At 38.0% G+C, this 14,285-nt stretch overlaps 1 protein-coding gene across 1 annotated transcript; it reads left to right on the top strand.

Annotated features, from left to right (window-relative positions):
* Window positions 1–440: 440 nt before the first annotated feature.
* LOC135482191 (uncharacterized) lies at window positions 441–14,285 on the top strand. The gene is made up of 7 exons (XM_064762061.1): window positions 441–671; window positions 2,657–2,779; window positions 4,113–4,331; window positions 4,917–5,192; window positions 6,453–7,097; window positions 7,749–7,967; window positions 8,976–14,285. The coding sequence occupies exons 2-7, from the start codon at window positions 2,677–2,679 to the stop codon at window positions 9,164–9,166; spliced, it is 1,653 nt and encodes a 550-aa protein (XP_064618131.1). The 5' UTR covers window positions 441–671; window positions 2,657–2,676; the 3' UTR covers window positions 9,167–14,285.

Genomic DNA, 14,285 nt, shown 5'->3' with positions numbered 1-14,285 from the left:
TTCTCTACTTTTAACAAACAACAAAACCATCGATTACCCAGCCAGTGAATGAGATGGAAGAGATGATACTACTTTCAGGGTTTTCTGCGTGGTCATACTTCTGAAACTGCTAGTACACACTATTTATTTGTGTAACTATATCCGAGTAAATACATACAAAGGAATAGCAAGTCACCTTCAACGTGCTCATATATCGTGCAGACCTACGACCCGCTGAAAGGACTCACGTTACATTCATGGACAATTACGTATACGTGCACCAATCAATTTATCGTACAGTTTGAGTAAGAGAGCGGCGACCAATGAAATATCCATAAATTTGAGAGGCAGCTACTCGTATATGACTTTCACTATAGAACACAACCAATGTCTTACTTTAATACAATTTAAGGCGTGTCAGTTGATCACGACAGATTATCGTTGGCACATCACCGTCGCCATTTTGTCAGACATATTTGGCCTGTGCGTGCATAGCCCTATATAGGGGCCTAGGTCGGCCATCTTATACTATCGACTTGGGCCTTTTGCTTAGAGTACCTAAAATAAACTGAATGTGTTTCGATTCATAGGAGAACAAGTGAGCTTCGACCGCAGTATTAGTGTCTTCACGGCAGACCATTCGAATCTATCGGAGTAGACGGAAGACAGTAGGCCTCTGTTCGAGGAGAGTAGTAAGTATCATTCTGCTATTACTAATTCTTCGTTGGTAGTAAACAAGTCTAGCGTGGTTTATGGAAATTTCAAGCTTGTTCTCATTGGTTTTAAGTACTTTTCATGATCGTCCACGATTCTACTTTTCGTTTTAAACTTTTGGATATTGGTATAGTTGTTTCACATATAGTGAAACCAATGGCGGTGATCAGTTAACAACTGTCTCTTTATGAATCATAACATTTTTTTTTTCAAGTGGCAACTAAATAATGTGTTCGGTTGAAATCTTACGTTATACTTGATTATATTTTATACATACGACGAGGGTTAGGGTATAATTGGTTCAGGAAACCGGGAAACTCCGTGGTGACAATCGCCCTCCGATTGGTGTAATACATGAGATGAAATTGTGTGCTGTGTCTGTAAGTTAGGTCATACCGACTACTGCGCGGCCATTTCTCAGAAATAGGTCACTTGCTCATATATGCTATAGTCACGTGTCCATTGCACGAGGCGCTGCCCAGCAACCCTCGTCCCTATCGATTTTGTACGTTATGTTAGGTTGTTGATATTCTCATGACTGGAGATTAGCAGAATGAAGTACACAATGTAATTATCTTTCGACCAGCCAATAAACTTTATTATTTAAAAGTTGATCGCCTTTATTTGATGTGTTCTTTCCAATAACACCAGCGACATTGACCGTTTCTCATTAAATACGACACATGGATTAGACCATTTAATGAAGGCAATAATAGTGTTATAGGAGAATGACCACGATATTTCTTAAATATATCTAGGAAATGAAAATGTAAGGAATTTGAAAGGCTACTCAATTAAGGTCGTGTCATTCCCAGATGGTTCCGTACATTAATTCAAATCATAAATATTCAGTGCTAAAATTCTTGAAATTTGGTTTAGACTTAAGATAGATCCCATAAATTGACGATCTATCTTAATCTCAGGTTTAGAAGACCAGTCTTTCACAAGAAGGGTGTATTTTAAAACTTGATATCCATCTCTCTGAAAACTTTGCTAAAATATGTAAAAGCAGAGGATCTGAAGTTACTGTCACACCTACAACATTACCTGTGTAAAAAACGCTTGGTGGGAAATCAGTGGCTCGTCTCTAGTAGGCTATGCGCATACAACACGTACTTGTTCACAGGTGAATAATATATTCTGCTCAGATTGGTTTCCCCCACGTAATTGCCTAAACAAAATTTTGCATCATTTTATGCACAGGTTCATTTTATGTTAATAACGTACGTCAGCATATAAAAAATGTTTCTTTAACTTTAATAGCACTTGAAATTACACATTAAACATCTATTATCATTCTGAGACATAGGACAGTGTCACTGTGTAAAACTATACATGGGTGAAAGTGAAAGCTTACCACAGAATAACCCTATGAAAGCATGTGCTCTTATCTTGTCCGATATTATCCTTTTTATACTTAAATGGATATTCTTCACTATCAAACTGTTAAAACAAAGACCATCCCCGTCAACAAACACGATGGCGTTTTAATTTTCCTGATGCTGATTTCCTGATATTCTGATTCACGATTTTTTGAGTACACTTAAAAACTATATGAAAGTTTTACGTTATGATAATGTAATACGGAATTCTCATAGGCCTGTCATTGGAACAGAAATATTGCCAATTTTCAAGTAACATCCCGAAGCCTTTAAATTCCATAGGCCCTCGTGAGAAAAAAAAGAATTCATGCCGTTTCAGTCTTGTAAAATAACTGGCATAATACTAGCTCTTTAACACCGTACTCAAGAATATTTCAGATATACGACGGTGATGACGTTTATGGCTAGACAAAGAAGGGCAAAGTTTGGAGAAAAGCCACCGCCTGTACCAGATACTTTACAATCCTACTTACAAACCTGAGCAGGGATAACTCACCGTTGGTATTTGTAACGTCTGAAGTAATGTCTTAAGTTTTTTGATTGCCACCACGAAGCACTCTGGATTTTCTTCTCTTTTTCAGAGCTAAAACTCACTGGCAAGATGATGGCACCACCGGAGAATTTCAAACTGAAAGCATTCCTCGTGAAACTTTCCAAAGAAATGACACAAGAGGACCTTGAATACATGAAGGATATGTTTAAAGGTAAACTTTGGACACTATCAGCTATCTCTGATATTATTCCTCGACTTCAGTGTATCCTGTGGAAATGATTCCACATTTTTAAATTCTAAAACCGGCGGTTTTCCGGCCATTTTGTCCCTGCAATTAATACCCGTGACAGAAAATAACTATTGAGACCTAATCCTACTCGTACGTACTTATTTAATGTAGAAAAAAAAAACATGAGTCAGGCAGGTGTCAGGAAATTTTATTGTAATATTTAAATAAACTTGAATATGAAATGAGAGAAAAAAATGTAAGTTCGTATATAGTTTGCCATGGTCCCAATCATGGGGTATATATGTTACGCCTAAAGAATATGTTTTAATCGTAACGTTGATTATAATAAAATCATCAGGTGATATGTTAAATAGGTTATCTAAAACGTACTTATCTCGTACTCAAACGTACTCTATATAATAGAGATAAGCCTGAAGAATTTTGTACAAGACTGTGTAATTTGTCTCCGGGCATGACATTTTACAAACCTATGAGCAAGTTTTTACTAAAATGGATTCAACTCCTCAGCAACTGATTCTGTAAGTGAATATCACAAAATAACTTCATATACACAAATCTATGTTAAGTCTAGATGTTGATATTGACCTGATTAACTTTAAGTATAAATAAACCTCATAAAATGTGTATATTTTTACTTAATTTTATACCCTCTGTAGCATGTATAAGACAATTATTTATCTCAAATAAACTCGCACTATCCGCCAGCAAATGACATTTTCAGATTTGTCCGGTATGTTACTAACATTTATAGATTTCATTAATCCGGGCTGGATGTGTGTGCCTTGCTATGGGAGACGGATAAGCTGCCCACACAGCCACCCAAAAATTTAACAGTACAAACAAATTTTTCAAATCATATAAAAATACCCCCAAAATGAATTTTTAAAAACAAAAATGCTGCGGCATAATTTTCTTCATTTGGCATAGAAACATAATTATAGTTCCTTTGATGTAGCGTTTCATAAACACTATGAAACTGGCGTGGACTGGACGTCTTAAAAACCTCGTCACTGGCTGCATATTATTAATATGGTCCAAAAAGAACACCTCAGAATCCACACGCTTGTCTGTATTTAATTCGGTGAAAGAAAATATAAAAAGAATAAGTAGGTATAGGTATTTTGAAATACAGTTTTTACATCATTTTACATCAGTTTTCTTTCCCCTCACACAAAACGGATCATATGCAGTGGACAGAATGTAAAATGGCGGACAAATGCCATATTTATTGAGGTACGAACGCCTCATTTGTGGGTGTGAACTAAAACACTTACATTTTACGTTGCCCTTGCAGGAAACGGTGGAATTGGCAGAGGTGTTCTCGAGAGCCTGACTCTCCCGGTCCACTTTTTCGACCGCCTCCAAACAGCTGGGTTTCTGAGTATGAACAACATAGTGGTTCTGCAAGCTCTGGTGTGGCACACAGGACGTAAAGATCTGTATCAGCAAACTGTTAGCTTCGCAGAGCAGGTGGAGAACGTTGTATACACTTGTGATCCCACCCCAGTGGCAGGTAACATAGACGTCATGTCATCTTCATGTACTCATGTACAATCCACACACACACACACACACATATATGATGTATATATATATATTCCTTTAAGGACAAAGGGATAGTGTGAAAATGTTGTACCTATGGCGAGTATTTTGGACCACATTTGCACCATATTTTAGCATAAATTGTGATACATGTCTGATTTGTACTACAACCCGGTCTTTTGCCTAGGAAATGTTTGTATTTATTTATAGATATTGTTGTAATTTAAATTTAACACATATACTTTGGACAAAATAAGTTGTCTTTAAAAATTAATTTATTCCATTGCAGTCGCATTTGGAGCATATTTATTTGTCGGATTTTCATTATATACCAAGAGAAGGTACGTGTGTGACAAAAATATCTAACCCTTGAGGCTGTATTCTTGACTGTTTGGCGAATAAAGTAGCTTATCCAAGTAGTATTGGCCATTTAGTACCCTTGAATTTTCTCTGAATTATGACAAATGGATGTCCACCGTTATGGGCACGTCCTCGGCATATGCCTCTCCTGATTGCACTCATCTATTTGATGTTAATATACATTGTTACTTTACAGAAAATGGTTTTAAGTACACGCGGTTTCATTTAAAATGTGATCTAAACAAAGAAAAAATCGAGGAATTGCGTGCGGTTGTGGCCCGGTGGATGAGCGTTCCCACACACCTGGTTTGTGTGGCTGGGGTACAGCCTTCCGAAAGCTGGATTATCACCCTCATGGTTCCTGACATCGACACCTTAGACTTGTCTGAAGTGATCCGGCGACATAGGGACTGGCTCGTCCATAAGGACATTGACAGGTTCGAAATTGATGATAAAGTCATCAATCTGACAGGCAAGTACAAAACTGAGGTGGACCGTCTTAAGAATTAACAGGACAGACAAACCGCCAATAAGGAGAAAATACTCAGTAGGAATTCTGGCTCAGTGTACACTTTGAATTTGTAAGATACTGCATGTTATCAGTAATATGTAGTTACTAGTAACAGCGAATCGGTAAGAGACATATAATATTATCAAATAGACTGACCTTAAATTTAGTAGATGTATTTTACAATCACTGAATGCGAGTTCGTTTGAAACATGCAGACGGGATGACTGATTGTAATCACACAATACTTTTACTCGTATTTAATTATTACTAAATCGGAAGTAAAGTCGCCAATGTAAATATTATTGCAAAATTAAAGGAATGGCAACCAGCATTTATATGATATATGTATATCATTCATTGTCCGATATGTAAAAAGTTTCTCTTACGTTTGATGGCAATATTACATCTGTTTGGTTAAGAGGAGTGAAATGCCTTCTGACACCCTTTTAATAACAGCTCCCTGTTTTAGATGGGATAATCACTTTGTAATAAGAACCAGGGCAAAACAAAATTACTGAGCTATTTTCTTTGGCTCTTTCTACGAGCTCGTGGATTAAGATAAATTCAATCTTAGGAATCCAGTCCAACCAAGTTTAATAGTGACATATTAAAGTTTAGAGTATGTTTTTCGCATTTGTTATCGTATTTTGCCAAGCACAGTTTGATCAAGTAGTCAATCTAGCGCTATATTTTCCATCTCATCAGCCAGCCGCTTTCGTAACCAGATACAAACGTCACGATGTGCCTTGAACGGCCATTGTATAGGTTATTTAGTGGATTGTCACTACCATGCCAACTCATGTTAAAAACAAACTTAGTCATGGTATTTACAATCAGTCTAGTCTATGGCATAGCCTTGTGATGCATGGTCTTGTGTATATTATTTTAGCTTAATTCATGCATGAGTGGAGCCCTATGGCCTAGTGTGTAGCGTGCTAGCATAGTGACACAAAAGCCCCTCACCAATGCTGTGAGCACCAAGTCCGGTCGCTCGTGGAAACATGTGTTACCAACCTCCGGATGGTTTCCCTCGTGGCTCTGCCCTGTTTCTTCCCAGCGTAATGCTCACCGCCGTCGTATATGTGAAATATTCTTACATACGGCGTAAAACACCATCAAATAACTGACTGACTAACTAGATAACTAAATAATTAATTAAATAAATAAAATCTTTCCGGGATTATTTTCTTGCTTTTCTTTTCTCGTTTAATATTATTACAGAAGGTACTACAGACAGTGTTGAGAATTGCAATGAGCTCTTAATACGTGAAAATACCAGACTTAGGAAGATGAATGCCGATTTAGAAGATGTGAAAGAAAACCTTTGGACACACATCCGGATCCAAGAAAATGTTATTGCAAAACTTAAATCATCTGTAGAAAAACTGAGTACTTCTGTAGTGGAGAAAAGATCAGATTATGGGCCCTATTATTTTGGACTGTTCCTGTGGACTTTGTGTTATCTGCACCTTTTCAAGAAAACATTCGTAGATGGCACATCCTTGGGCCTGCGACTGAAGAACGGAGCCGTGACAGCAGTGGATAGACTGACATCCAAGTTCAGAGAATGCATGGAAGCAATTCGTAAGAAGGATTATGATGCTGAGTTGATCGACGGTTTACTGGATTCCTTCCGGCGGTTAGTAAGGGTGGAGCAACTGGAAGAGATAAGACTCTCTGCCTTTCTTGTACAACACCAACACATGGAAGTGTTTGTACAAAACCTTGTTTTAGAGCAGGAAAATAGGCGTCTCACACTTGAATTAATCAGACAAATCATGGAAAGTGGTGAATCCGGCAAAACACCGGAGTCCGGAACGCCTGGCCCACCGATCAATGTGGAAGCACACACGAATGTGGTGATTCGTAAGTAAAACTATGCTCTTTACAGCGCATGCGTGGCTCTTTACCTTTCTTTTTACATCATTGCCACCAATAGCAAATTTTGTACAGAAATCTTGAACAACGTCGAGGTCACTGAGGTCACGATGATGAGGGAGGAAGTGATGTCAGAAAACACAAATAATCCGTCTCGACCTTTGTCTCTAACAATAATTTATACACATGCATTTGGGGGACAATGGGGGTCAGCGAAAAGGACGATGATCTAACTGAAGGACAGTTGTCTAGGATGCGTATGACGTGCGAATTTAGAGTCTCCTTTACCTCAATATCCTTCCTCTGGAGATTCACCATCTGCCCTCCCCCCCACCCGCCGTTCAGTTGTTTCCTGTATTGTATTCACCATTGCTATTGTTCTCTGGGGACCTGTGCTCTTGGTCTACATAAATTAAAAATAATATGTTTAATATGTTAAGTCGAACATCAATATAAAAGGATTTCATATTTATCGAATGTCGTCAGGTAATTGTTTGAAGAGCAAGCAAGATTCTAGTTGAGGATCCATGATTGAAACTTTTAATTTTAACTTTGCCAGCTAAAATATTTCGTTTTCTATATGGTGATTGGGTTTTACGGCAAAAAAATGGAGAGCGGTTTATATGTTGGTTGTTGTAGGTATTCGGAACGACTTTCTCTCAGCTTTAGCAGAGATCAGTCGACAAATGATGCCAAAGGATAAAGACAGGATACTGAAGGCAGTTGGACAGGAGCTCAATATAGATCGTGCAGAATTTGCCTATCTGATGAAAACAGACCAAAGATTCTTGGAGTTGCTTGTCATCAAAAAAATTCAGGATTTAACTATGAAATCCGATCAATTTCATAAAAAACCAGGTAACTTCAGAGCGCTTAAACAAATCTACTCAGTGAAAAAAGTAATGCTGGCAAGACTTCTACACCCAAAGAAAGAGTTACCTGTAAGGTCATACACCACTGCGGCCCTATACACTCAAAAAATAATTTAGGACAACAACGAGCAGTATAGTGTGTACGTCTACACCAAAAAGTGGTCTAGGTCCTAACTGAAAAGCAGTATTTTTTTATCATCCGATAAGCCACATTCAGTGGTCAAATGAGGAAAATAAAGACAGTACAGCCAATTAAACCAAAGCAACAACAACAGTGTGGTAGTTGGCAATCGGTCACATTAAGATTAGTAAGTGATTTGGGTATGTTTGGGACATATCCTCAAGCCTACCCTGATTGGGTCTTTCGGCTGTTTTAGTTTAAACGTGGAGTATTGTTATATTTAATATCTAACAACAGTTTAGCGTTGACTTAAAGTCTACATCACTTCTCTAAACTACAGTGTGCTGAAGGAGTGCGCTTACAATACAGTTGGGTGTAGACCTTGCACTAAAGTTTTGGCTGTGAATGTGATGTTTAGACGGATAGTTTTCCTATTTTTCCTATTCTTTATGTTCTGCCCGTAAATTAAAATCTGACAATATTTTTTACGAAACTTCCGTCGTTTCAAGTTTATTTGGCATTTATTTTTTTCTTCACAAGCCGTTATAAATGAAAACCTTCTATCGCCATTTTAACTTGATATTTTCAGTTTCTTAATAATGAAATTATTTTATAGGAGTAAATCCAACTTTCATTTATTTCTGTTTGTTCACTATCTTGTTGACGATTATCAATAAATACAGGAGTACATGTAACACTGATCTGATCCCGTGGTGCTTTGTTGAACTGCCATGATGAACTAATTAAGTGAGTATCTGTAATGGTTTCAGCAAAAAATACCCTGTTTATCTGCCCTTATGGTGAGAATAGAGGAATTGTTGTCCACGGTATTTTCCCATTCCGATTATTCGTTTGTTATTTGTATGGTTTCAGAGATATATATCCTACAGCTGCTGAAAAAAGCAAACCGCCAAGACCTTTCCAAACAACTGACTGAAAGTTTGACCGAAGCTCGCATCGAAGGTCTCAACATACCCATGCCATTTTTTAAAGGTCCTTGGTCTCAAGGTGGAGTTGGAGAGTTACATCCGTATGGGGCTGGCCAGATGCCATTTTCACTGTAGACATCAACCACAAGTACAATTGACTGGATTGATAATTTATGGATGAAGTTACCAACTTCTCCCATGTTACTACTGACCAATCAGCTTCTCCGTATCAAATTTCTGCGCGGCTCATCACAGAAGCCGTGGCGTAGTTTATCCATTTCGTCTGACTTCAGACGATATAACAATTTGACAGTGACTGCTGGAAGTTTACGGATGCTTCATTACCATATTAACCATCATCAAATGCGGGGTGGTGACGTCATCAATCAAATGATCCAGGCTTGCATACAATGTATGCATGGTTCGGTTAAAGTGGTATCATTCCTCGAATAGGGAGTGTGAATTTGAGTTTACGATGATTAGCAAGATGGCCAGAGCGAAACCTTTATTCAATGTAGCCAATACATTCTCTCACCTGCCATTCCATGATGTTCCCATGAAACACCTACTTCATCATCAATTGCCTCGTCTCCCGTCCCAACTTATAATCTTGATATTATTTACCAGATGTGCTTCAGTCCAGTTGAACTGAATGACTATGATGCATCTAAAACACATATTGATGACAACAAACATGAAATTGCCTATTGGGGTAATTTAGACTCCCTGTCCAACTACTATAACCCCAAAAGTTTAACTCACACCTAGATTATGACAATCAAAATCAGTTTTCAACCTTTCATTTAAATACGCTTAGTTTAACTAACATTTTTGACGAAATTACATGCTTTATCCACAATCTCAATCTTAACTTTTAATTCCTTGGATTTGCGGAAAGTTGGCTTAGCCAATAACCGAATGCTTAGAGCCTATATTCCATGCTAGCCTACGCTTTATGTTTTGCTTCCCGGGATAAACGGAAGGGAGGCGGTGTTGCACTCGATGTTTATAGCTCTTTTGAGTCTTGATCTTTCTTTTTTCGAGGAAGATTGTGAATATGAGTCTTCATTTATTTGGGAGATCGCTGCTCCGTCAGATGTCTATGTTGTTGGAATTATTTATCGCCCTCCAGATAAGAACGTGTGTATTTTTAATGAAAAACGAAGCACAGCCCTTTGTAATGTACCTGCAAAAAATGTATCATCTTTGATATTCCATCAAAAGATTTTTTTTGAACTAATGAAGTGTCCTTACCTTTTCCCTTCCATTACAAAATCTACTCGAGTATACTCTCGCTCTGCTACCCCTATGGATATAGATAACATCTTTACAGACTTGCATGCTCAAAGCAATTTCTCCGGTACAGTTTCAACAGATATGTCTGACCACTTCCCTATATTCAATATCTTCTTGACTACTGCTTTTTCGAAAAAAACATCAACTTACTCTTTTCGAAAAGAGACTCCAGAACAAGTCAGTCTGTTTCGAGAAAATGTTCAAAATACAGAGTGGCATGACGTTCTATCATCAGATAGTGTTGATGATGCTTTATTCTGTTTTACTGGGAAATTATCCCTAACATACGACACATGCTTTCCTGTTGTGACCATAGACAGCCCATCAAAACATACTCGCAAACCTTGGGTGGCACGAAGTATTTTACAGTCTGTATTCGAGGAGAACAAACTTTATCGCAAATACTTGAAATCTACTGATATACCCACTCGCATCAAATATAGGAAGTACAGGAATAAAATGAACAACTTGATCCGTTTTTCGCAAAAGGATTACTTCGAAAAAAAATTTAACGATCAAAATCACAATATCAAAGGAACTTGGAAGGTATTGAATGATCTAATGGGGCGTGGTAAATGCAAGAACATGCCTAAATGTTTTAATATTGGGTTATCTTTTCATATATAAGTGTTATTTCCAAATAGATTTAATGACTTGTGTCGACTATTGCTTCCAGTCTTGATGCTAAGACACCCCCGAGCTCTAAACATTTTTCAGATGTTCTAGGTGAGCCTATAGAAAAAAACTTTCAATTTTCTCCTGTCTCGCCTAGTCTTGTTGAAGCCACTACACACGAGCTAAAGTAATCAGTTCCAGGCTTAGATGACATTTGCATGTCTGATCTCAAACTTGTTGCAAAAGATAGTTCAACTCCCCTTGCACATATGGCTAAATTGTCCCTTTTTTCGGGATGTATGTCGTCTTCGTTGAAACAATGGAAAAAAATAGTTATAAACATGATGAATGATTTTGTGACAGCCAATGACATCATTTTGCCCAACCAATTTGATTTTAGAACTGGGCACTCTACTACCCACGCGGCGTGCACTCTATACAACTATCTTGTAGCTGACAAAGACGCCAAACAACATTCTGTCGTGTCTTTCCTTGACCTGTCAAAAGCCTTTGAACAGCGCTCAGTGGTTCGAGAGCTATCTATCTGGACGATTCCAATCAATTCACTTTGAAGGAAATATGTCAAAAGACCGCAACGTAGGTTGTGGTGTTCCCCATGGCTCCATTCTCGGCCCTGTATTATTTTTATTGTACATTAATGATATTACAAAATCATCAGATATTCTGGATTTTAGTGTCCAGTGTCTGCACTTATGCGCATACAAGCTATATCGAGCATGTCTGTAGAGTTGCATAAAATATTCGATTGACTAGCAGCTAACCGCTTGTCCTTTAATATTAGTAAAACAAAATACATCCATATAAATCTAGCCAAAAATAAGGCACTTCCTCCACCGTTGTATTTGCATGGCGTTGAAATAGCCAGCCTGCAAAAATACAAGTTCTTGGGAGTTTATTTAAATTCAAGGCCGTCTTGGACATCACACATTCACTTTATAGTAAGAAAGTATACAGAAATATTGGCATCATCAAACATTCGAGCAAATGTGAACAAAAAAAACTGCTTTATTTTGTACTACTTTCTATTCCGTTATCTTTCCTATACAAATGTTTTATGGGGCAACGCATACACGAGTCATCTCCATCCCATAGTAATTCTTCAAAACGCATCAACCTCCTCATCACTTTCTTTCAACGACTTGACCATGCGGCTTCAGTATTTAAGAACCTCAAAATCTTCCCACTTGCACAAATACACAAATTTGTACAGCTGTTCATATGACAATCTGACATTCACAATTACCTAACCAGATCCAATTCTTTCAATCTCCATGTACCTTTTTTAACTTCAAATCTATCAACACATTTCATCAGGTCATCAACCCCAAGGAAGTGGAATAGACTTTCTCCAAACCTCAAAGTAATCAATATCACGCCTTTATTCAAATCCAGGCTAAAAGATTTTTTAAATTAACAATATTTGATCTACATCATTCATATAATCTACGAGACAGAAGGTGTTACACAAAAAATATTATTCACACTATTCTATACTTAACTTAACCTTTTCTATGTGAGTTTTTCTAAGTAACTTTGCTTTTGTCAGTACGACTAGTCTTTGATAATAACGAGCCAGGGATAGAACGTGTCCCTCGGACTTTATTCGCGCCATTTATGAGATATGTCATTATACATATATTTACGTATGGTGAATAAACATTCAATTCAATTCAATTCAATTCAATTCAATCTTAATTCTCGTGAGCCTAATATTGAGTTGTTAATGATAACGAACGATCAGGGAGAAAGCTGTTTGATATAAATTGTTTAGGTGGAACTATTAGAACACTTTTATTAAACATACTTCTGTTTTAAACTATTGATATAACAATTCAGTTATAATTAGACCGAAACCTGCAAAAACTTGCGCTACACTCTTATTACTATACAGTTGGCATCTGCTATATGCAGCGAAAACACAGCCTGGCAAAAGTACCACTGATGATGCAGAAAATGCGTTTGTATAAATGGCGAACAACATTCACTAAGAAGAGCTGTATTTGTTTAGATTTATGGGTACCGTCTATTTTTTATCCTTCATTTTGGCTACAATCCCAGTCATTATTAAGCAAGAAGTTATTTTGTATAAGCTGTATTACAGATAGGGGTCTCCGCGGCTCAGTTGGTTAGCGTGCTAGCGAAGAGTAATGACCCATGAGCCTCTCACCAATGCGGCCGCAGTGAGTTCAAGTCCAGCTCATGCTGGCTTCCTCACCGGCCGTAAGTGGGAAGATCTTCCAGCAACCAGCGGATGGTTGTGGGTTTCCCCCGGGATTGTCCGGTTTCCTCCCACCATAATGCGGGCCGCCGTCGTATAAGTGAAATGTATTTAAGTACGGCGTAAAACACCAATCAAATAAATAAATAAATCAAAATAAGACATGTATGGAAGTTTGCTAATGCTTCATGTTCACCGACAGAGTACAAACCTTCTGCTTCAGACAGTGTACGCGATGCACACCCACAGTAACTGTTGTTAACGTGACGTACAGCTCATACAGTTTCGAACGGTGCTGCCGACGGCCTGTTTGCACTGAGCCGTTGGATTGTTTGGAAACTAACTCCAGCATAGGGGGATCATAAAAATGGTATATCTGTGGGTAACAATGCGTGTAGTGGCAAGACAACATCAGGGTAAGGTGGGGCGTGATTGACGAAGTAACTTGCAAGCCCTAAAATGATGACAAAGCCCGTCTTTGGGTGCAGGTGCGTTTGAAATCTCACTCACCTTGTCATCAACAGCAATGCACCGTCAAGGCGCTCGATCACCGCACAAAGATGTGTATGGTGTTCCGCTTTTGATTTCAAAAGCTAACAGATCGTCCATACACGAAAGGACACATTTCCAACCCGACTTCATGCAATGAATAAAAATTATGCACAAATAACGGTTACAAGAAAACAATGATAGCTAATAAACTTTGGTGAGCTAGTCAACCTCGAAGATGTCAGTCACCGACAATGATCTAATTACTGAGTGCACCTTTTACAATTTCAACTTGTTAAGGACCGAATTTACATGTAATGACAAGTTCTCTGAAAACAGCAAAGTACTAGTCAGCAGTTTCAGAAACATTAACATGGGACTGTAAACGCCGGCGTAATGCTAACAAAGCAAGCGAGTGCTTTCTCTATCTGCATCTTGATTAACTGCTCAGTTTGAAAGCATGTCTCTGGAATTAATTCCCATCTGTAAACGAAAAAGTAATGCTGAAAAGCGTAGTAAAACTGAGAGGTTTTGACAGCGTTGTGTCTGTCATTCTTCTGTATTGTTGTATTCTTCTGGTTTCGTGAATTTGATAAACTGTAGAATGAGGCTTCA

This window comes from Liolophura sinensis, chromosome 1 (genome assembly GCF_032854445.1).
Source record: "Liolophura sinensis isolate JHLJ2023 chromosome 1, CUHK_Ljap_v2, whole genome shotgun sequence".
Taxonomy (NCBI): Eukaryota; Metazoa; Mollusca; class Polyplacophora; order Chitonida; family Chitonidae; genus Liolophura; species Liolophura sinensis.
This window is presented reverse-complemented; position numbering and strand designations above follow the sequence as displayed.